This window comes from Macaca thibetana, chromosome 9, assembly GCF_024542745.1.
Source record: "Macaca thibetana thibetana isolate TM-01 chromosome 9, ASM2454274v1, whole genome shotgun sequence".
NCBI classification, from domain to species: domain Eukaryota; kingdom Metazoa; phylum Chordata; class Mammalia; order Primates; family Cercopithecidae; genus Macaca; species Macaca thibetana.
In genome coordinates, this window is record NC_065586.1 from 43,394,942 (window position 1) to 43,416,359 (window position 21,418).

The following is a 21,418-nucleotide window of genomic DNA, read 5'->3' on the forward strand; positions in this document are numbered from 1 at the left end:
GCACATGTGTGAGCGAGTTTATCTGTTAGATGGTGTCGGAGCAGTGCAGTGACTGGAGCTAAGGGGGTGGGACTAAATGACCCTCCCAGGAGCTGGCAGATGTCAGCAAGCCCATCCACAGTGTGTGACTGTGTCAGAGTCCCCACCTCACTTCCTCCCACATGCTCTCGAATCCTTTCATCTTTGCCAATATGATAGGTGCAAAAGAGGATTTTGTTGTAATGCATTTCTTTGTTATGAATTCAGTTGCTTATCTTTTCACATGCTTTTGAGCCATTTGTATTTTTCTGTAAATTCCTACTTGTGGCTTTTGCTCATTTTCCTGTGGAGTTTTTGGGCTTTATCTTCCTGATTTGTAAAAGCATTTTGTACATTGAGGGAATTTGCCCTTTTTCTGCATTTGTTTATGAATATTTTTCTCAGCTTGATATGTTTCCCCTATCGCTGGGCGGGGGTTTGCTCCCCCATGACAGAGTTGTTAGAATTTATGTGTCTTGTGTGTTTTCGGTCTTAGGATATTGTATAGAATGCTATAAATATTCCTTGCTTCAGGATCGTAAAATGTTGTGTGTCCCTCATTGCTGCCCTTGGTGTGAGGAGTCAGGGGATTCAGCTTCAGTGTTTGCTGGCGCCCTGGCCGAGGGTCTCCGCACTGATGCCTAGGCCCTGCCCTTCTCTCCCTGTCTTCCCTGCCGCTGGATGGCCTTCCCCACTCCCATGCTCTCCTGCTTCATGGTCAGTGTGCAGAGAGGCTCTGAGCCAAGGCCCAGGGTCCCTGTCTTCCTCCCTCAGGCCAGTGAGGAGGGGCAGTGTGATGAGGAGAGCCGGGTCAGGGACAGCTTGGCCCTCCGAGGCAGTGGGATCCAGGATGTGCCAGCCTGACTATGGGCTGCAGTGCTTGCCTGTGTGTCTACCTGTCTGGTGTGGGAGGGGAGGATCCATCATGTTCCCACTTCCACCTTCAGGGCTCCGGGGACGTCAAGTACCACCTGGGCATGTACCACGAGAGGATCAACCGTGTCACCAACCGGAACATCACTCTGTCGCTGGTCGCCAACCCCTCCCACCTGGAGGCAGTGGACCCTGTGGTGCAGGGGAAGACAAAGGCAGAGCAGTTCTACCGTGGAGACGCCCAGGGCAAGAAGGCAAGCTCACCTGGGAGAGCCCCGAGGACCTGCGCCCTGTGGGGTGGGCCCAGAGGGCTAGGCCCTGGGTCTCCACAGTACAGGTGCGGGGCTGGGCTACGCAGCCCCTCCTGGCTCACACCTGCCCTGCAGGTCATGTCCATCCTGGTTCATGGGGACGCCGCCTTTGCTGGCCAGGGCGTGGTATATGAGACCTTCCACCTGAGCGACCTGCCCTCCTACACAACCAACGGTACCGTGCACGTCGTCGTCAACAACCAGGTGAGCATGTACGCTCCACGCTGGGTCTCACAGCGTCAGCATTCCTGGAAATCCAGGAAGTAGCTTGGGGGGAAAGTGAGATGCTTCTGACTCTGAGCCCACTGCTGTGCTGCTTACTAGGCAGGACCCTGATCTGCCCAGGCTTGGCATCCTGGTCTGTGAAATTGGGGGACACAATAGGGAGGGATAAGCAGGGCTGGAAAGACCAAAGGAGCACCTGTGTAGCGAGTACCTCATGGAGGCTGGCTGTGTGCAGCCCTGCATTGGTAATCTTAGACACAGGGACCTTGGTGCCCTTTCTCTAAGGCAGCTGAGCTTCTAACAACGAGTTTAGAAAGCCCTGTGTTCATTGCCTTATTTGCATTAAGTCACGTCATCTTCTGTGAACATCCTATGAGGTAGGAATTTAAGTGAGCCCTTTTTATAGATGAGGAAACAGGCTGTGGGAATGTAAGCACCTTGCCCCAGGTTGCAGTTAGCAATTTTTGGGACTGGGATTTTTCAGGCCTGTGTTCCTCACCACCAGTGTGTCAAAGTGACTTGCAAAAAAGAGCGGGCTCCACTCGGCTGGTGTTGCTGCCGTCCCCGTGGGAGCTGTTGCCGTGTCCAATTGTGGGGCTGCTCACCATCACCCTGTCGTGTCCCACATCCCCCCGGGCACCTCAGTGGACCCTGAGCGTCCCCCTGCTCAGTTCCCGAGGCTGGCACCTTCTATCTCACTCTAAGTAGAGAGGCGCAGCAGGTTTCTCCTGCCTCTGCAGATTGGATTCACCACAGACCCCCGAATGGCCCGTTCCTCACCATACCCCACCGACGTGGCCCGGGTGGTCAATGCGCCCATCTTCCACGTGAACGCCGATGACCCAGAGGCTGTGATATATGTGTGCAGTGTGGCAGCCGAATGGAGAAACACTTTCAACAAAGATGTTGTCGTGGACCTGGTGGGTCTGGGGACTGAGGCCAGGGCATGGGTGGGTGACACATACCTGCTGTGCTGAGCCAGCCTGGTCTTCAGCATCTTCAGCACTCAGGGCTGGGAGTGCTTCTTGGATGAGAGATTTGTGCCACCAAGAGCAATCTCTGCAAAGGCCTGAGATGGGACACTCATTCGGTGATAGGTGATAGTGGAGCTCAGAGGGCTCCCAGTGGGTGTGCCCTACCTGGATATTCCCCAATTTTGCAGCAGCTACATTGAGCACACAGCGTAGGGGAGGGCATGAGCCCCTCTGGCTGCTCCTGTAGGTCTGTTACCGCCGGCGCGGCCACAATGAAATGGACGAGCCCATGTTCACCCAGCCGCTCATGTACAAGCAGATCCACAGACAGGTGCCTGTGCTGAAGAAGTACGCAGACAAGCTGATTGCCGAGGGCACGGTCACCCTGCAGGAGTTTGAGGTGGGCAGGCAGGCTGCATGGGCACCTAGGACAAACTTTGGGTGGGGACCTGGGGAGGGGTTGTAGATGTTACTAGCCCAGTGCTGAGCCCTAAGGATTTAAAGAAGTAGCCACCGTGGTCCTTGTCCCTAAGAGGCCCCAGTTACCAAAGGGGACCAAGAACTAAGGATGCAGTTACAGGCAGGTGGGACACAGTGGGTACTGCAATGTGGGGGAAGCCCAGCCTTGAGCAGGCGTGCAGGAAGGCTTCCTGTAGGAGGCGGCCCTGAGCTGGGGTTGTCCCCATAATTATCTATGGAGTGTTGGTCCTTCCACCTTCATGGAGCTCTGAGAGCAAGGACTACAAGTTTCCGGAGTCTTCTCCGATCCCCTTGCTGAGCACACTGCAGGCCTGCCCAGCCTCGGGGTACCCGTGCAGGATCCCCTGAACTCTTGAGACTTTGGCTTCTAGCCATGAGGTCCCTACTGACCAGAGACAGAGAGTTCTAGAAGAACTTGGTAACGGGGACCAGGACTTATGAGTCCAAGTGGACTGGGCCTCTGGCTGCCCAGGGCTTTGCTGCTCTGTCCACACCTTCCCCCTGATTCCAGGAAGAAATTGCGAAATACGACCGGATCTGTGAGGAGGCTTATGGCAGGTCCAAGGATAAAAAGATCCTGCATATAAAGCACTGGTTGGACTCCCCCTGGCCCGGTGAGCGAGCAGTGTGTGGCTCAGACAGACTACCCTGGGCCTTGAGGTCTTGCACTGGGATCAGGACTGGAATGGCCCTAGGTGACAGCTGTCATTGCCTAGTCTAGAGGCTGCAGGCTCTATCCCTGAGGTCCTAAAGCTGTGTGGGGCCGATTCCTGCAAGTCAAGTTTAACATTGCTCTCTGAGCATGGATGGCCAGGTGCTCACTGAAAAGGGAGGGCACAGCCAGGTGGGAGGAGGGAGAGGAAGCCCTGGGCGCTGGATACATGGGTCCGGGGTGCTCAGAGGGCCTCCCTGGGGGCAGGGTTAGAACAGCTGTGACCCTGGGGCCCAGAGGTGGGTGTTGGGCCTGTGGGGGAGTTGCAGCTGTGGCTGTCCAGCTGTCGCAGGTCCCAAGGGTGGGCTCAGGGTGAGTCCGAGTGACAGTGGAGTTTAGGAAGCCATGGGCCCCTCAGTCCTGGGGAGGCAGGCTGGCCAGGGAGATCAGAGGCCACCACTGACCCAGTGTGGACGGAGCCTCTCTCCCTGTCAGGCTTCTTCAACGTAGATGGGGAGCCCAAGAGCATGACATGCCCAGCCACGGGGATCCCTGAGGACGTGCTCACCCACATCGGCAGCGTGGCCAGCTCTGTGCCCCTGGAGGACTTTAAGATCCACACCGGTGAGGTTGCTGGGCCGGATGCAGCCCAGGCTGCTGTCCCCACCCCAACATTGTGCCTCGAAGGGAGGTTGGTTGGGATGCAAGAGAGATGGTGTGTCGCATTCCTGCTCAGTCTGCAGTGGGTCCACGTAGCTCTCGGCACCTCGTCTGTGCCTGTGACAGTAGCTCTTCTCAGGGTGAGCATGGTGAGCTGGGCAGCTCCAGATGCCACACTCCCAGCTGGGTACCAGTGACTAGTCTTAGGTTGGGTTTTCAAACTGACTTTGCTGGGGCGTCCCTGGGTCGGACAGGAGAGCAGGAAAGAAAGCGCTGCCATGCAGGGGCTGGAACGCAGCCTGGAACTTGGGCAGGATTCTGCAGCTGAAAGGACGGCGGCTTGCCGGGGCCTGGACCAATGACCGAGGGCAGCCTCCCACTCCGGGGGCCCGTTGGCTGGGGCCACTGTGACCTTTGCCTGGGAAGTCCAGAGGGTCCCCTGTGGCTGTATTGAGGTGCTACACACCCTCTGACCCACCTGGAGGAGTTTTGAGGGGGTTCCCTTACATTTTGCACCGAGACCGAGTGCCCTGGGGCAGCTGCTGACAGCGTCTGGGGCATGTGCCCGCTCTGTTTGTGTGTTAGCCTCTGTGTGTGGGGCCAACACGAGCACAGCATAGGCCTGGGGACTTGGGGTCAGATCCGAGTACCTTGACAGCTGTGTGATTTGAGTAAATGACTCCGTGCCTGATGGTGTCTGGAATGAGGCCAATGCTCGCCAAGTGGTACCTGCTCCACCTCCCCACGGGCTCACGGTGGTCCCTTGTCTCAGCTGGAGGAGGGATGCCTGGCCCTGGGCCCTCCTGCAGCATCCCTGCCCTCCAGCCACATCAACAGACAGCTGCCCTGCTTTGTGCGGGGTGTGTGCTGAGCACCTACGTACCCCCGCCAGGGCTGGCTGTCCCGTGGCCCTCAGGCCAGCACTCTCCTCCCACAGGCCTCTCTCGCATTCTGCGGGGCCGGGCGGACATGACCAAGAACCGGACGGTGGACTGGGCGTTGGCAGAGTACATGGCCTTTGGCTCCCTGCTGAAGGAGGGCATCCACGTGCGGCTCAGCGGGCAGGATGTGGAGAGGGGCACGTTCAGGTGAGTGTGGTGGGGCTCGGCATCCGCACAGGAGACCTGGAGCGGAAGGTGGGCCTGGCTTGGGGATCCCAAGGGGGGCCTTTGTTGGGGTGGGATCTTCACAGCATCCCTAGCCCCTGTCCTCTGGCGGCATTATCAGAGGGCCACCTCGCTGACCCCCAGGGTGAGTGTGCAGAGCTCACTGCTGGGCCCAGGCTGTCCACTGAGGTCAAGTTTGTGGCCCTCTGTGGTGCTCAGGATCGTGTGTGTGTTGGGGGGTTGTGTGGTGAGTGTGGGGGAGTTGTGTGTGGTACGTGTGTGTGGTGTGTTTGGTGTGTATGTGTGTGTGTGGTATGTGGTGAGTTGGGGGAGTGTATGTGGGGTTTGTATGGTGCGTGTGTGTGGTGTGTTTGGTGTGTGTGTATGGTGTGGGGTATGTGTGTGGTGTGTTTGATGTGTGTGTGGTGTGGGTGTGTGATGTGTGTGGAGTTTGGAGTGTGTATGTGGAGTGTGCATGGGTGTGTGGTGGGTGTGGGTGTGTGGTGTGTGTGGATGGGGTGTGTATGTGTGTGGTGTGTATGTGGGGATGTGTGTGGTTTGTGGTGTGTGGTGTGTAGTGTGTGTGTGGAGGGTATGTGGTGTGAATGGTGTGTAGTATGTGGTGAGTGGGGGGTGGGTGTATGTGGTGTGTGTGTGGTATTTGTGTAGCGTATTTGATGTGTATGTGGTGTGTGTGTGTGGTTGTGTGGTGTGTCTGTGTGTTGTATGTGTGGGGTGTGTATGTGTGTGGTGTGTGTGGGTGTGTATGGCATGTGTTTGTGGTGTGTGTGTGTAGGGGGGTATATGTGGTGTGTAGTGTGTGGTGTGTGTGTGGTGTATGATGTGTGTATGATGTGTGTGATGTATGTGTGGTGTGTGTGGAGTGTGTGTGTGGTGTGTGTGTGTATGGTGTGTGTGGTGTGTGTGGGAGTATGTGGTGTGTATGATGTGTGGTGTGTTGTGTGGTGTGTGTGTGGTGTGTAGTGTTTGTGGTGGGTGTGGTGTGTGTGGTGTGTGTTGCGTGTTGAGTGTGGTATATGTGTGTGGTGTGTGTGGTTTGTGGGTGTGGGGGGGTGTATATGGGGTGTGTGGTGTATATGGTGTGTGTAATGTGTGTGTATGTTTGGTGTGTGTAGGGTGTGTGTATGTGTGGTGTGTGTGAGGGGGTGTGTGTGTATAGTGTGTGGTATGTGTGGAGTGTGTGTGTAGTGTGTGGCGTGTGTGATGTGTGATGTGTGTGGTGTGTATCATGTTTGGTGTGTGTGTGATTTGTGTGTGGTATATGGGGTATGTGTGGTGTGTATGTGTGGGTGTGGGTGTGTATGGTATATGTGATTGTGTTTGTGGTGTGTAGTCTGTGGTGTGTGTTGTGTAGTATGTGTAGTGTGTGTGGTGTGTATAGTGTGTGTGGTGTTTGGTGTGTGTGCATGGATGTGTGTGGTGTGTGTGTGTGGTGTATTTCGTATTCGTGGTGTGTGTGTATGTAGTGTTTGGTGTGTGTGGTATGTGTGGTGTGTGTATGTGTGTGGTGTGTGTGTGTAGTGTGTGGTGAGTGGGGATACATATGTGTGTGGTATGTGTGGCATGTGTATGTATGTGTGTGGTGTATGTGTGTGTACTGCTGTTAAGCCAGCCCCTATCTTGCTTGTTTGCAGTTGTCTTTGTGAGTCCAGATGGGGACTTGACACTTGTCAGTTGTCCACACCACATTTCCTCTGGTCCGGGCCCTAAAATGTTCGAGGTCCTGCCTCAGTCCACTCCTGGTTAGCAAGCCAGGGTGGTGTGGCTTCCAGGACTTGACCAGCTGGCTTTCTTATTCCTGGTTGCTCGTCTCTGCTGGTCTTGCTCCAACCAGGGCCCAGGTGGTCCTCTGATGCACCCTGAGCTACATGTCAGTCCTAGCCAGGGTTTGGGGTTCAGCCAGGCACCCCTCACTGTGCCCACCTCGGCTACTGCACAGTGGTTTCTGTCTCTTGTGAATTGGGACAGGGCTGATGAGATGATAAAGAAGCCAGCAAGACGGGGCAGGGGAAGTGGCCTCCTAGGAGGTGGCTCTAGCTGGCATCTGGGAAGTGTCTCATCAGGTCCTCTTTATGGGTGAGAAGCTGACACTCAGGGAGGTGCCACAACTCAGTTCCTTCCCACAGACCCCTCAGTGCGTGGTGTGTGTGGGCTGCTGGCAGGCAGGGGCATACTGCAAGAGGGACCACATGGCTCTGGTTTTCCACAGCCTTCTTGGATGCCATCCTGTGGGACCCTGCAGGTTTCCTGGGACAGTGATGGAGGCTTGCCTGCCTCCTGCTGCCCAGCTCCCCTGCTCCAGGTGAACAGGTGCCAACCCACCTGCCCTCTGTCCCTGCCCCGGTCTATGTCTCTGCAGTCACCGGCACCACGTTCTCCATGACCAGGAGGTTGACCGCAGGACGTGTGTGCCTATGAATCATCTCTGGCCTGACCAGGCCCCGTACACCGTGTGCAACAGCTCCCTCTCGGAGTACGGAGTCCTGGGTGGGTCCACACTCTCCTGCAAGCCAGGCAGGCCCCAGACACCTGGGGACCAGAGATGGGCTGGGAAGGGACTGGGGCCAGGGCCTGGGAGGGGCGAGAGATGCTCAGAGGCCCCGAGGGGATGGCCCTGGGGGATGGTGATTGGGCTGCCCCCACCTAAGGCCATGTGGGAGATGAAATCGGTCCCATCTGGGCCCCTTGGGGATCCAGTTAGGGGGCCCTGCTTGCTTTGAGGGGGCTCTGTGGGTATCAGGGCCCCAGTGGGCACAGACAGCCCAACAGAATCTGCTGCGGGTTTCAGCTGCTGAGCAGTCCAGTCTTGGCCCAGCCCTCCTGCATTCCTCTGAGCCCCATCTCACCTCCTCTGCCCTGCACCCTAGGAACCCTGCACTGAGATCCCTTCTGTGGGCTCTGGGCTTCCCTGCCTGTGTCCCCTGTACATACTGTCCCTCAGCTGCATCATTAGCTGGCTCACCTCCTCCTCACTGCCTGCCCCTAGAGGCCAGGCAGCTCCCCGCCCCCAGGGAGATGCCTCTAGGGTTGTTTCTGCCCCTTCTTAGCAGCTCTGCATGTTTTTAAGGAGTTCTTCTTGACAGATGGTCCCTGCTGCCTCCCCAGGATACCTAAATATGGCTGAACCTGACCACACATGATAGCAGGGCTGAGGGTAGCATCTCTGGGCATGTTGTCAGCCCCTAGGGTGGTACATTCTACCCTTTGAATCGCAGGGAATCCCTGGGTTCGTCCTGGCTTGTGAGAAAGATGGGTGGGGGCATGGAGGATATACTGAGAAAGGGCTGAGTTTGACTGGAGCCACTGCCACTTGGTGACAGCGTGCAGCAAGCTCTATCTTGTCTTCTGTTTAGGCTTTGAGCTGGGCTATGCCATGGCCAGCCCCAATGCCCTGGTCCTCTGGGAGGCCCAGTTTGGGGACTTCCACAACACGGCCCAGTGCATCATCGACCAGTTCATCAGCACCGGCCAGGCCAAGTGGGTGCGGCATAACGGCATTGTGCTGCTGCTGCCCCATGGCATGGAAGGCATGGTGAGGGCTGCAGTGGTGGCTGGTGGCTTGGTGGGCTCTGGTGGGCCTCGGAGGGATGGGATGGACCCTGGGCCCCTTGTCGAGTTGGATGGTATGTGCTTTCCAGGCCCCTGGAGCACGTGGGTCTGCGCAGGGTGGGGTCTGTACATGTGCGTGCTGCAGCTGCTGAGACGATGATGCTACCCCTGGCAGAAGGCGCTACGGCGTATGAGTGCGTGCTATGCGCCAGGCACTGTTCAATGCTTCTGAATGTTAACTCTTCCAATCCATACAGCAACCTAATGAAGTAGGCCCTGTTCCTGCGTTTCAGATGAGGAAACTGAGGCACAGAGCAGGGGAGTAGGTTGCCCAAGGTCTCACAGCTAGTAGCTGGGGTTTGAAGCTATCCTGTGCAGTACTGCCTGTCCTCTGGTCCCCTCCTGTGTGACCTGCCTCTGCATCTACACATGGGACAGAGGGAAGACATGCAGGCTGGCTGCATCCTCCGGAGGCTCCTGGGCTAGCAGGAGGGGAGGAAGGAATAGAGTGTCCGTGATACCATCTGGTGGGCAGGTGGCCTGACCAGGCAGAAGGAGACAGGCAGGGGGCTCATCGCCACCATTATGCCCGAGCGATGTGTTTAGTTCTGAGACTTTGCAGGCTGCGTACTCGGCATCCTCACAACACTGGGGCTCAGTGAGGAGGGAGGTGAGGCTCCCTGCTTGGGGCTGCCCACTGTGAAGGCAGCTTCTTGGGAGGCGGGATCTGGGCCAGGCTGCATGTAGGTGGCTGGGTCTTTGGCCATCCCCACCAAGAGGGGGCGAGTGACGGCTGTGGGGCGGGTCACCCCTGTCCTGCAGGAGCCGGCTTAGAGATGCCCCTGGGCTTGTCTTGCTGCTTTCATGGAGCAGAGCGGTCCATGTGGGTGAGGGTGGGCGAGGCCCAGGCTGAGTTGGGTCGGCCCCTAACTGGCTGTGTGGTCATGGGTTGTTTCTTACCCTTTCCCTGCCTCTTCATCTGTGCAGTGAGGAAGAGTCTGCATCCTGGGGCTTTTGGGGATTAGCGAGTAAGTTGTGTGGGGTACCTAGAACTTTGCCTCCTGTAGCAGGTGCTCAGTCGGTGGCAGCCACTGTTCCAGGACATTCCAGAGAAAGCACGTCTCAGTGCAGGCTTTTTGTTTTTTCCTCTATCCCTGCAAGTTCACACACTGTGCTAGCTCTGGGCAGACCCCACTGTGAGGATGCCCATTCTGCTCTTGTTCCACATTCTTGGTTCATTTCTGTGGTTCAGGCTCCAGGGCGAGGGCGCCTCCACTGAGATGCCCTCCAGACTCTCCCCTGAGCCTAGGGTCCCTACAGGGCCAGATGTCTGTCCCATGGTGGGGGCCAGCCTGGGCCATCTGGCATTTGCTTTCAGGGCCCAGAGCACTCGTCTGCGAGGCCCGAGAGGTTCCTGCAGATGAGCAATGATGACTCGGATGCCTACCCCGTGAGTGTTGCTGCTGTCCCCAGGACAGGGGCGCGCCCTATTGTGCCCACAGGGCTAGGAGTCCAGGGTGTGGGTGCAGCAGACAGCCACCCTGGCCATACGCATCTCGTCCCCACAGGCATTCACCAAGGACTTCGAGGTGAGTCAGCTCTATGACTGCAACTGGATCGTGGTCAACTGCTCCACACCGGCCAACTACTTCCACGTGCTGCGCCGGCAGATCCTGCTGCCTTTCCGCAAGCCGGTGAGTCACCGTCCCAGGGCAGGGGTTACATGCAGGGGCCCTGGCCAGACAGGGCCAGCTGGCAGCTGGGCGTGTGTTTCCCTTCCAGCTGATTATCTTCACACCTAAATCTCTGCTGAGGCACCCAGAGGCCAAGTCCAGCTTTGACCAAATGGTATCCGGTACGTGCCTGGCCTGGGTGTGGGGCAGCCCACACTGGGGCGGTGGCCCATCGCGTGGCTTCTGCTCCTGGGGCTCCTCCATCCTCCCCACTGTCTGTGGCTCTGCTGACCTGCAGCAGCTCCTGGCGTGGTCCCACTAGCAATAGGGTTGGGAGGCTGGCACAGTGGCTGACCTGGGCCAGCTCAGGTCATGTGGGCTGAGTTCATGGCAGAGTCCACTGGGGCCCCGTTAGGCCCTAGCAGGGCTGGCTGAGGCCTGCCAGAGGCCTGCTGAGTTCGCAAGATATTGAGTATCATTCATTCCTTTGTCCATTTAAAATTTTAAAATTCACAAGCCAAACAGACATTACAGGCCCTGGGGTCCTGGTGTCCCCTCCAGGAGTCTTTGACCTTATTTACCTGGGAGTCAGATCAGATAAAACACCTATAGTTGCAGTTGAGAGGTGACTGTGATCCAGGGAAGGACAGGTGTGAGGCTGGTGGAGCAGAGCTGTCTTGGAAAATGGTCCTGGGCAGTAGGCGGAGGGCTGGGAAGGGCCTCAGCGTGGACAGGGGTTGGATTTTCTCCCACGTCTGTTTGGACGTCCCCTCTGTGCGGGTGGGTGGCTGAAGCGGGCAGTTAGAGCTCTGATGTCGGGACTAGACTACCTGGGCTGCTTGCCCTGTGCTGGCTTCTCTCTTGAGGGCCTGGGATCCATTTGGCCTTTCTGCCCTAGAGTCCTCACCTGAGATGCAGGGATGCAGGGACACTACAGTAGCCTCCTGAGAGGTTTTGCAGTGGGCATGACCTGGGGTCAAGATCATGGGCTCAGGATGGAGGAATGGATGGGGCTTGGAGGTGAGGGCTCAGCTGCCAGGCTGAAAGAGGAGGAGCATGGAGCAGCCTCCTGGGACATCTGCTTAGTGATGGGGGACTGTAGTGCTCTGCAGGAGGTGGGCACAACTGGGCAGAAGCAAGGTTGGGGCAAAGGATGATGCCATCGTGTCGCCTTCTCTATCTCCTTCAGGGCCCTTCTCATTGTACCCCCACCTCCAGTCACCTTAAACGTGATGCTCCCAGGGCTCAACCCTTGGGTGTCTCCACCCCTCTCCCTGTGACAGCTCAGGGTGTCAGCTGTCCCCTGCTCCATCTTTTAGTTCAAGACGTGTCCTCTGCAGCCACAGGTCCAAACCTGCAGTTAGTCTCAGTGGCTAAGGAGAGCCTGGGGACGCAGGCCTGGCCCCAGTCCCCCTGGATACCGACATGTCTGCCGTGTCCTATTGGTCACTCAGGGACCAGCTTCCAGCGGGTGATTCCTGAAGATGGGGCTGCAGCACAGGCCCCTGAGCAGGTGCAGCGGCTCATCTTCTGCACGGGAAAGGTGTACTATGACTTGGTGAAGGAGCGGAGCAGCCAGGGCCTGGAGGAGAAGGTGGCCATCACGCGCCTGGAGCAGGTGCGCCTGAGCCCCTTGTACAGTCAACTGATGGGCAAGCTCATGTTGCTGGCCCCGGCTCTGGCCAGTATGCCAGCCAGGCCAGGTGAAGGCTGGTGAGGCCCTGTGCCTCCTGTCGGGGGGTGCTGGGGACACACCACCCCTCCTCTGGCTATGCTCCTTTGTTCTTCCCTCCCCAGATCTCTCCATTCCCCTTTGACCTGATCAAGCAGGAGGCAGAGAAGTACCCAGGTGCGGAGCTGGCCTGGTGTCAGGAGGAGCACAAGAACATGGGCTACTATGACTACATCAGCCCACGCTTCATGACCATCCTGAGGCGCACGCGGCCCATATGGTACATGATGGGGCTGCTGATTGCCCCTCACCTCGGCCCTGAGGCTCCATCCTGGCTCTGCCTATCCCAGGGGCCATGCTACCTGGAACTGGCCTTGCCTTTCTCTGGGCTGCATTTGGAAACCAAGGAGTTGGCCCAATAGTCTGTGTCAGCTCTGTGCACCCTGTCTGTGGTGGGACAGCTTACCCATGAGGGATGGGGCATCATCTGGACTGGCTTTGTGTTTGTTCTGCAGCCAGAACTGAACTAGAGAACCTGCTGCATGTCTCAAAATTCCTGCCTTTGATCTCAGGCCAGTTATGTAGGCCCTTGGAGCCTTAGTCCCTGTATCTACAAAGGGCGGTGATAAGATTAGATCTGATGTATGTATTAGCCCTGGCACATGGTGGGTGCTCAATACTGGCATCATGTGTCCCTGGGAAGACGGGAGAGGGTCCTGAGAAACTCCAAGAAGCCAAGTGTGTTTGTCCCCAAAGCCTTTGAGTTGTTGCCTCGTTTGTTGTCCTCATGGGCAAGTGCAGTGACATGGAGGGACAGTTTCTCCCCACTCTTCTGTGGCTGGCTGACTGAGTTTGACCCAGGCTTCGCAGCTCATTGGAAGTGGTGCCAGGGCCCAAAGGCAGGGCCTGTAGCTTCGAAGTCAGCCGTTCTCCAATGTGTGCCCCCTGCAGTCCTGGGGTGAAGGTGGGGGTGGGGAGGTGGCTAGGCCCGGTCTTCACCTTAGCTTGTCTCTCCTCCAGGTATGTCGGCCGGGACCCAGCGGCTGCACCAGCCACAGGAAACAGGAACACTCACTTGGTGTCACTGAAGAAGTTTCTGGATACTGCCTTCAATCTCCAGGCCTTTGAGGGCAAGACATTTTAGAGCTGGGCAAGACCTGTGTAGGTCTCGCTGTGGGTCGGCTGGGGACCAAGGAGGTGTTGGAAAGGGGAGGGGTGGAACTCCCGCCCAGAAGAGGGGCTACGGGGCCCCAGGATAAAACAGACTCACACAGTGACAGGACCAAAGAGCCAGCACTGCTGGCCTTGGTGTCATGCCAGAATCTACCAGGACTGAGGGAGCCAGAGGAGTCCTATAGGCAGGCTGCTGTGCTGGCGCATCCCCCAGCTGCTCCCATCTTGCTGGAATTTCTTGTGCGGCTTCTCCACCTGTGTCTCAAGACGGATACCCTGAGACCTGTGTCTGTGGCTGCTCCCATCCTGGCAGCCCTGGCTGCTGCTCGCCACACCCTCGCTCATCTGTAGATTCAAAGCGATGTTCTCTTCTGTGCTCTTAGAAGTAGGGAGTTGAGCAGTGACTGCCAGGGACAGTGAACCTGCGGGGTGATGTGTTTGCGCTCTGTTTTATGGGGCATTCTTGCAAGATGTGTCAGCTTCTGTGTGAAATGCAGCCACAGCTCATGTGTACCAAAGTAGAAAACCAAATCACAGAGAAATAAAAACATGCTTCAGAGAGATTTGCTGTTTTCACTCCATGTTATAAGACTGGGGGAGGGATAGGCGGTTGAGAGAAGGTAGGGAATGGGGAGAAAGTTAAAAAAAAATGGAGAGAAGAAAATATCCGTCTCCATGGATATTTTTTTGAGACGGAGTTTCGCTCTTGTCGCCCAGTCTGGAGTGGAGTGGCGCAATCTCGGCTCACTGCAACCTCCACCTCCCAGGTTCAAGTGATTCTCCTGCCTCAGCCTCCCGAGTAGCTGGGATTACAGGTGTGCGCCACTATGCCCAGCTAATTTTTTTGTATTATTAATAGAGGCGGGGTTTCAGCATGTTGGCCAGGCTGGTCTCGAACTTCTGTCCTCAAGTGATCCACCTGCCTCAGCCTCCAAAGTGCTGGGATGACAGGTGTGAGCCACTGCGCCAGATTTTCATTTGAGCACCAGGGTAGTGTCTGTTGGCTTCTCCACTCTGGCCTTGTGTTGGTTTTGCTTCCCTGTGGAGATACTGGAGAAGCTGCCGCAGGGGAGGGATGTTTTGCTTGGAACAGATTGTTTGTTCATTTATCCCCTTCTCAGAGCACTTCCTCCGTGCTGGACGCCGGGTTCCGGGTGGAAGGCATCCGTCTGCGTGCTGGCTCTTCACATCGGGAGTCCACTGGGGAGACATGTCAGCTGTTTAATTCATTGAGTTACGAGTTACGTTGGAGGTCAATGCAGACGGCTGTGGGTGTCAGGGAAGGATCCCTGGAAGAGCTGGTGTTTGAAGGAAGAGGAAAAGAGATGAACCTCTCTGGAACAGACACAGAAATACCATAGGGCTGGCACGAGCAACCTAAAACAATCAGCGTGAGGTTGGGCGGTGGAGTGTTAAGTTTCATCAGCCTCAAAAATAGCTTGTTGAAGAATTAGCCGGGCATGGTGACGCGTGCCTGTAGTCCCAGCTACTCAGGAGGCTGAGGCAGGAGAATCACTTGAACCTGGGAGGCGGAGGTTGCTGTGAGCCAAGATCGTGCCACTGCACTCCAGCCTGGGTGACAGAGAGACTCCCGTTTCAAAAAAAAAAAGTATGTCTTGTTGAGATACACTTTGATTCCTACCACAGGGGCTTTCAAAGTGACATAAAGTGAAAAGGATTGTAGCCCCCATTTATGTTGTCTGCCGTGTCTTGGGCCTTCTGCTGGATGTTTTGCGTGTATAATTAAATGCTGTCTAATCTTCACCATGGCTTTGCATGTTGGGAATATGTCCATTTTATAGATGAGGAAATTGAGGTTCATATAAAGTTATTTGCCCAAGGCCACTTGCTAAAGAAGTGGTGGTTTTGGACTTCACCTCTGTCCATAAGACCACATTGCTTCTCTTGAGAAATGAACTCTTCCCATACCATGCATTCCTGGCCCCATGGAGAACCACTAGTCTGGGCTTTCCCTGCGATTGGCTGAGGCAGCAACTGGTGAGGCATCTGGGCTGTGCAGGAGCCCTTGGGGATCAGATGATGGATGTGGCCTGCCCGAGGTGCATACAGTCCCTTCCTCAGTGTGGGTACAGGAAGGCTGTAGATGGGCTGGGAGGCATTTCCTGCAGGAAGAGGTACAGTCAGCCAGGCATGGTGGCTCCTAGCTGTAGTCCCAGTTGCTCAGGGGACTAATGCAGGAGGATCACTTGAGCCCAGAAGTTTAAGACCCTGTCTCTTTAGGAAAAAAAAAAAAGGAAAGAGGTGCAACCACCAGATTACCAAATTGGGGAAAACCAACCACATAAAAAAAGACTCCAAACCCTATAAACGTAAGAACTAACTCTGGGAGGCTGGGCGTGGTGGCTCACACCTGTTATCCTAGCACTTTGGGAGGCTGAGGCGGGTGGATCACGAGGTCAGGAGATCAAGACCATCCTGGTTAACACGGTGACACCCTGTCTCTACTAAAAATACAAAAAAAAATTAGCCAGGCGTGGTAGTGGGCGCCTGCAGTCCCAGCTACTTGGGAGGCTGAGGCAGGAGAATGGCGTGAACCCAGGAGGCAGAGCTTGCAGTGAGCCGAGATAGCACCACTGCACTCCAGCCTGGGTGACAGAGCGAGACTCCGTCTCAAACAACAACAACAACAACAACAAAAAACCCTAACCCTGGGAAATAAAACAAGCTCACAGAACAAGCAGAAGGCTTTAAATGAACTGCAGTAACTTCAGAGGGCTAGGAGAATATTGCTGCTCTGAAACAACAACAGACTATTAAAACAGACTATTTTTAAAATAATTGGACATCAAGAAAGTATGAAATTTTGCCAAAATTAAAACCTCAATAGATAGGCTGAATAGCAGAACAGACACAGCTGAAATACAAAATAAGTTTGAAGACAAACCCAAAGAATTCTCCTAAGAAAGTAGAACAAAGAACAAAGATATGTATTTTAAAATTCTTTAAAGAAACATGGAGAACATAGGAGTTCCACAGTGCTGATGCTGCATCTAACAGGAATCCCAGGAGGAGAAGACACGGGGGATCTTTGTGATGGAGCATCTGTCTCTTGACTGTATCAATGTCACTGTGTCCTGGTTGTGATTATCCTAGAGTGTTGTAAGATGTTATTATTGGAAAAAAACGGGTAAAGGCTAGGCCCTCTGTGATGTAGTTCTTACGACAGCATGCAAATTTACAGTGATATCAGATACAAAAGTTTAATTAAAAAATGAGTTTTCTGCTCCCTGTTGAGTTGTAAGCATTCCTTATACACTCTGGAAACAAGTCCTTTACCACATGTATTTTGCAAATATTGTCAGTCTATGGCTTGCATTTTAAATTTCTCTAAGAGTGAAAGATTTTTATTTTCATGAAGTTCAATTTATCATTTTTAATTGTTTGTGTTTGTCTCTGTGGGCTGCTATAACATAATGCCATAAACTGGGCGGCTTGTAATATTTCTCACAGTTCTGCATGCTATGAAATCTAAGATCAAGGTACTGGCAGATCTGGTGTCTGGTAAGGGCCTGGTCTTCTCAGAGATAGTGCCTTCTTGCTATGCCCTCCATGGTAGAAGGGGCAAACAAGCCTACTCCTGGACCTCTCCTTTAAAAATTTTTAAAATTAATTTAATTTTTTGAAATTTCAATAGGTTTTTGGGGAACAGGTGGTGTGTGGTTACATGAATTTTAGTGGTTGATTTCTGAGATTTTCGTGCACCCATCACCTGAGCAGTGTACACTGTACCCAATGTGTAGTCATTTATCCCTCACCCCCTTCCTACCCTTTCCCTTGAGTCCTCAGAGTTCATTGTATCATTCTTTGTTTTCTTTTTTTTCTCACTCACTCTGTTGCGCAGGCTGGAGTGTAGTGGTGCAATCTCAGCTCACTGCAGCCTCCGCCTCCCAGGTTCCAGTGATTCTCCTGCCTCAGCCTCCTGAGTAGCTGGGATTACAGGTGCACACCACCTTACAAAATAATGTTTGTATTTTTAGTAGAGATGGGGTTTCACCATGTTGTCCTGGCTAGTCTTGAACTCCTGACCTCAAATGATCTACCCGCTTTGGCCTCCCAAAGTGCTGGGATTACAGGTGTGAGCCACTATGCCCAGTTCCATTGTATCATTCTTATGCCTTTGCGTCCTCATAGCTTAGCTTCCCCTTATGAGTGAGAACATACAATGTGTCCCCTTATGAGTGAGAACATACAATGTTTGGTTTTCCATTCCTGAGTTACTTCACTTAGAATAATGGTCTCCAGTTCCATCCAGGTTGCTGCAAATGCCATTATTTCATTCCTTTTTATGGATGAGTAGTATTCCATGGTGTGTCTGTGTGTGTCTGTGTGTGTCTGTGTGTGTATATATATATATATAAAACATTTTCTTTATCCACTCATTGATTGATGGGCATTTGGGCTGGTTCCATATTATTGCAATTGCAAGTTGTGCTGCTATAAACATGCATGTGCAATTATCTTTTTCGTATAATCACTTCTTTTCCTCTGGGTGGATACCCAGGAGTGGGATTGCTGGATCAAACAGTAGCTCTACTTGTAGTTCTGTAAGGAATCGCCACACTGTTTTCCATAGTGGTTGTACTAGTTTACATTCCCACCGACAGTGTAAAAGTGTTTCCTTTTCACCACATCCATGCCAACACCTATTTTTTTTTTAATATGGCCATTCTTGCCGGAGTGAGGTAATATTGCATTATGGTTTTGATTTGCATTTCCTGATCATTAGTGATGTTGAGCATTTTTTCATGTTTGTTGGCCATTTGTATATCTTCTTTTGAAAATTGTCTATTCATGTCCTTCTCCCACTTTTTGATGGGATTGTTTGTTTTTATTCTTGCTGATTTGTTTGAGTTCCTTGTAGATTCTGGATATTAGTCCTTTGTCGAATGTATAGATTGTGAAGATTTTCTCCCATTCTGTGGGTTTTCTGTTTGCTGATTATTTCTTTTGCTGTGCAGAAGCTTTTTAGTTTAATTCTCATGTATTTATCTTTGTTTTGTTGCATTTGCTTGTGGGTTCTTAATCATGAAGTCTTTGCCTAAGTCAATTTCTAGAAGGGTTTTTCCAATGCTATTTTCTAGAGTTTTTATGATTTCAGTTCTTAGATTTAAGTCTTTGATCCATCGTGAGTTGATTTTTGTATAAGGTGAGAGATGAGGATCCAGTTTCATTCTTCTACATGTGACTTGCCAAATATCCCAACACCATTTGTTGATTAGGGTGTCCTTTCCCCACTTTGTTTTTGTTTGCTTTGTTGAAGATCAGTTGACCGTAAGTATTTGATTTTACTTTTGGATCCTCTATTCTGTTCCTTTGGTCCATATGCCTGTTTTTGTTGTTGTTGTTGTTGTCGTTTTGTTTTTTTGAGACAAGGTCTTACTCTGTCACCCAGGCTGGAGTGCAGTGGCACCATCTAGGCTCACTGCAACCTCCGCCTCCTGAGTTCAAGCAATTCTCATGTCCCAGCCCCTCAAGTAACTGGGATTACAGGTGTGTGCCCGGCTAATTTTTGTATTTTTAGTAGAGACAGGGTTTCAGCATGTTGGCCAGACTGGTCTTAAACTCCTGGCCTCAAGTGATCCACCCACCTCGGCCTCTCAAAGTGCTGGGATTATAGATGTGAGCCACCGCACATGGCCTGTATGCCTGTTTTTATACAAGTACCATGCTGTTTTGGCGACTACAGTCTTATGGCATAATTTGAAGTCGGATAATGTCATGCCTCCAGATTTGTTCTTTTTGCTTAGTCTTGCTTTGGCTATGTGGGCTCTTTTTTGGTTCCATTCATGTTAATTTTGGGATTGTTTTTTTCTTGTTCTGTGAAGACCTAGACCTTTCTTATAAGGATTAATCCTATTCATGAGATCTCTACCTTCATGATCTAATCACATTCCAAAGGTCCCATTTCTTCATACTATCAGCTTGGGGGTCAGTATTCCAACATATGAATTTGGTGAACACAGATATTCTAGCCATCATAGTGTCCTAACTTAAAAAAAAATTTTTAAACCTAATGTTAAGATTTTCTCTTGTATTTCCTTCCATATATTTAATAGTTTTAACTTTAGGTATATAAACATACATTTTGAGTTATTTTGTATATGGTGTGAGGCGAGGGTCCAGATTTATTATTTTCTGAATGATACTCAATTGACTTTGTACCATTTGTTTAAAAGACTATCCATTACTCATGGAATTAACTTGGCACCTTTGTGTACATAATATATAGTCAATTACATAGCATAAAAATGAGAAAATATGTGCAAGACCTGCACACTGAAAGTATAAAATATCACTGAGACAATTAAAGAAACTCTAGTAAAGGGAGTTATACCATGTTCATAGATTAGAAGATTTAATGCTGTTAAGAATCAATCCTTCCCAAATTGATCTATAGATTTGACACAACCCCCATTTAAATTACATCAAACTGTTTTATAGAAATTGAGAAGTTGATTCTAAAATCTATATGTAAATATTTAGCTAAAACAACTTTGAAACGGAAGAACACAGAAGACTTTCATTACCTAATTTCACAATTTATTATAAAACTACCATAAAATCCTGATGGGATTTTGATTTGTGTTGTGTATATATCAATTTCAGGAGAAATGATACTTTACAATCCAGCAATATGTTCTATACCTGCATTTATCTATATCTTTTAAAATTCTACTCAACAACATTTTAAAGTATATAGGAATAACACATATTTAGCTAAATTTATCTGTAAACATTTTAGTTTTTAAGCCACCACCAATGGTATTTTTAAAATTTCAATGTCTAATTATTAATTGTTAGTATATTAAAATGCAATTGATTTTTATGTACTGAGAACATGCTTACTAGTTCTAATGGCTTATTAAAAATAGATTCCCTTGGATTTTCTACAAAGATAATCATATAATATGCAAATAGAGTTTTATATCTTCATTTGAAATCTTTATGTGTTCTGCCTATATTATTATTCTTACCTTACTGCCCTGGCTAGGATCTTCTGTAATGTGTTGAATAGAAGTTGTAAAAAGTTGCCTTTCTTAGAGAAAAGCATTTAGTCTTTCATTATTAAGTATGATGTTAACCAAAGTTTTTTCTTGGATGCTCTTTATCAGGTTAAGCAAAATTTTTCTATTCCTGTTTGCTGAGAGTTTTTATAAGGAATGGATGCAGGATTTTGATAAATTTGTTTCTTGTCTATTGCAATGATCATATAGTTTTTCTTTTTAGTCTTTTAATATGGTGGATTACATTGATTGACTTTTGAATATTAAATGTATTTTCCATTCCTGGGATAAACAACATGATCATAACATGTTACTTATTTTATATATCGACAGATTTGGTTTGCTAAAATTTTGATTAGGACATTTACATCTATATTTATGAGAGACATTGTTCTGTAGTTTTTTTCTTATAATGTCTTTGTCAATTTTTGATATCTGTTGGGAAGTGTTCCATCATCTCTTGTTTTCTGGAAGAGATTATATAGACATGGCATAATTCTTCTTTAAACATTTGGTAGAATTAACCAGTGAAGCCACTTAGGCCTGGAGTTTTCTTTGTGGAAGGGTTTTAAATCGTAAATTCAATTAAAAAAATAAATTTAGGGCTATTTGTATTATCTGTCTTCTCTTGAGTGAGTTTTTGCACCTGTTATGGGCTTGATTGTGTTCCCTAAATTCACATGCTGAAGTCCTCACTCCCAGTATCTCAGAATGTGGCTGTATTTAGAGATATGACCTATAAAGGGATAATTCAATTAAAATGAGGTCATTAGCATGGGCCTGAATCCAAAATGACTAGCATTCTTAGAAGAAGAGAAGATTAGGACACAGACATACACAGAGGAAAGACCATGTGAATGTGAAGACACAGAGAGAAGATAGCCATCTACAGACCAAGAAGAGAGGCTCAGAAGAAGGCAACCTTGCTGACACCTTGATCTCAGTCTTCTAGTCTTCAGAATTGTGAGAAATTGTGAGGAATTATGTGATACTTTGTTATGGCAGT

At 51.1% G+C, this 21,418-nt stretch overlaps 2 protein-coding genes across 12 annotated transcripts in view; one reads left to right on the plus strand and one right to left on the minus strand.

Annotated features, from left to right (window-relative positions):
* Positions 1 to 13,950, plus strand: part of OGDHL (oxoglutarate dehydrogenase L) — a 28,492-nt gene extending 14,542 nt beyond the window's left edge. For all 11 annotated transcript variants that reach the window (XM_050805301.1, XM_050805304.1, XM_050805307.1 and 8 more), the window contains 15 exons: positions 966 to 1,145; positions 1,278 to 1,406; positions 2,168 to 2,347; positions 2,649 to 2,801; positions 3,393 to 3,495; positions 4,029 to 4,157; positions 5,131 to 5,281; positions 7,680 to 7,807; positions 8,674 to 8,852; positions 10,248 to 10,319; positions 10,438 to 10,563; positions 10,652 to 10,724; positions 11,997 to 12,160; positions 12,340 to 12,494; positions 13,235 to 13,950. In XM_050805301.1, the coding sequence (XP_050661258.1) occupies positions 966 to 1,145; positions 1,278 to 1,406; positions 2,168 to 2,347; positions 2,649 to 2,801; positions 3,393 to 3,495; positions 4,029 to 4,157; positions 5,131 to 5,281; positions 7,680 to 7,807; positions 8,674 to 8,852; positions 10,248 to 10,319; positions 10,438 to 10,563; positions 10,652 to 10,724; positions 11,997 to 12,160; positions 12,340 to 12,494; positions 13,235 to 13,358 (2,046 nt within the window). In that variant the 3' untranslated portion in view covers positions 13,359 to 13,950. The remainder of the gene's footprint in view (positions 1 to 965; positions 1,146 to 1,277; positions 1,407 to 2,167; positions 2,348 to 2,648; positions 2,802 to 3,392; positions 3,496 to 4,028; positions 4,158 to 5,130; positions 5,282 to 7,679; positions 7,808 to 8,673; positions 8,853 to 10,247; positions 10,320 to 10,437; positions 10,564 to 10,651; positions 10,725 to 11,996; positions 12,161 to 12,339; positions 12,495 to 13,234) is intronic.
* Positions 1 to 21,418, minus strand: part of LOC126963224 (mitochondrial import inner membrane translocase subunit Tim23) — a 901,060-nt gene that overhangs the window by 531,859 nt on the left and 347,783 nt on the right. The gene's annotated exons all lie outside the window — the stretch shown is intronic.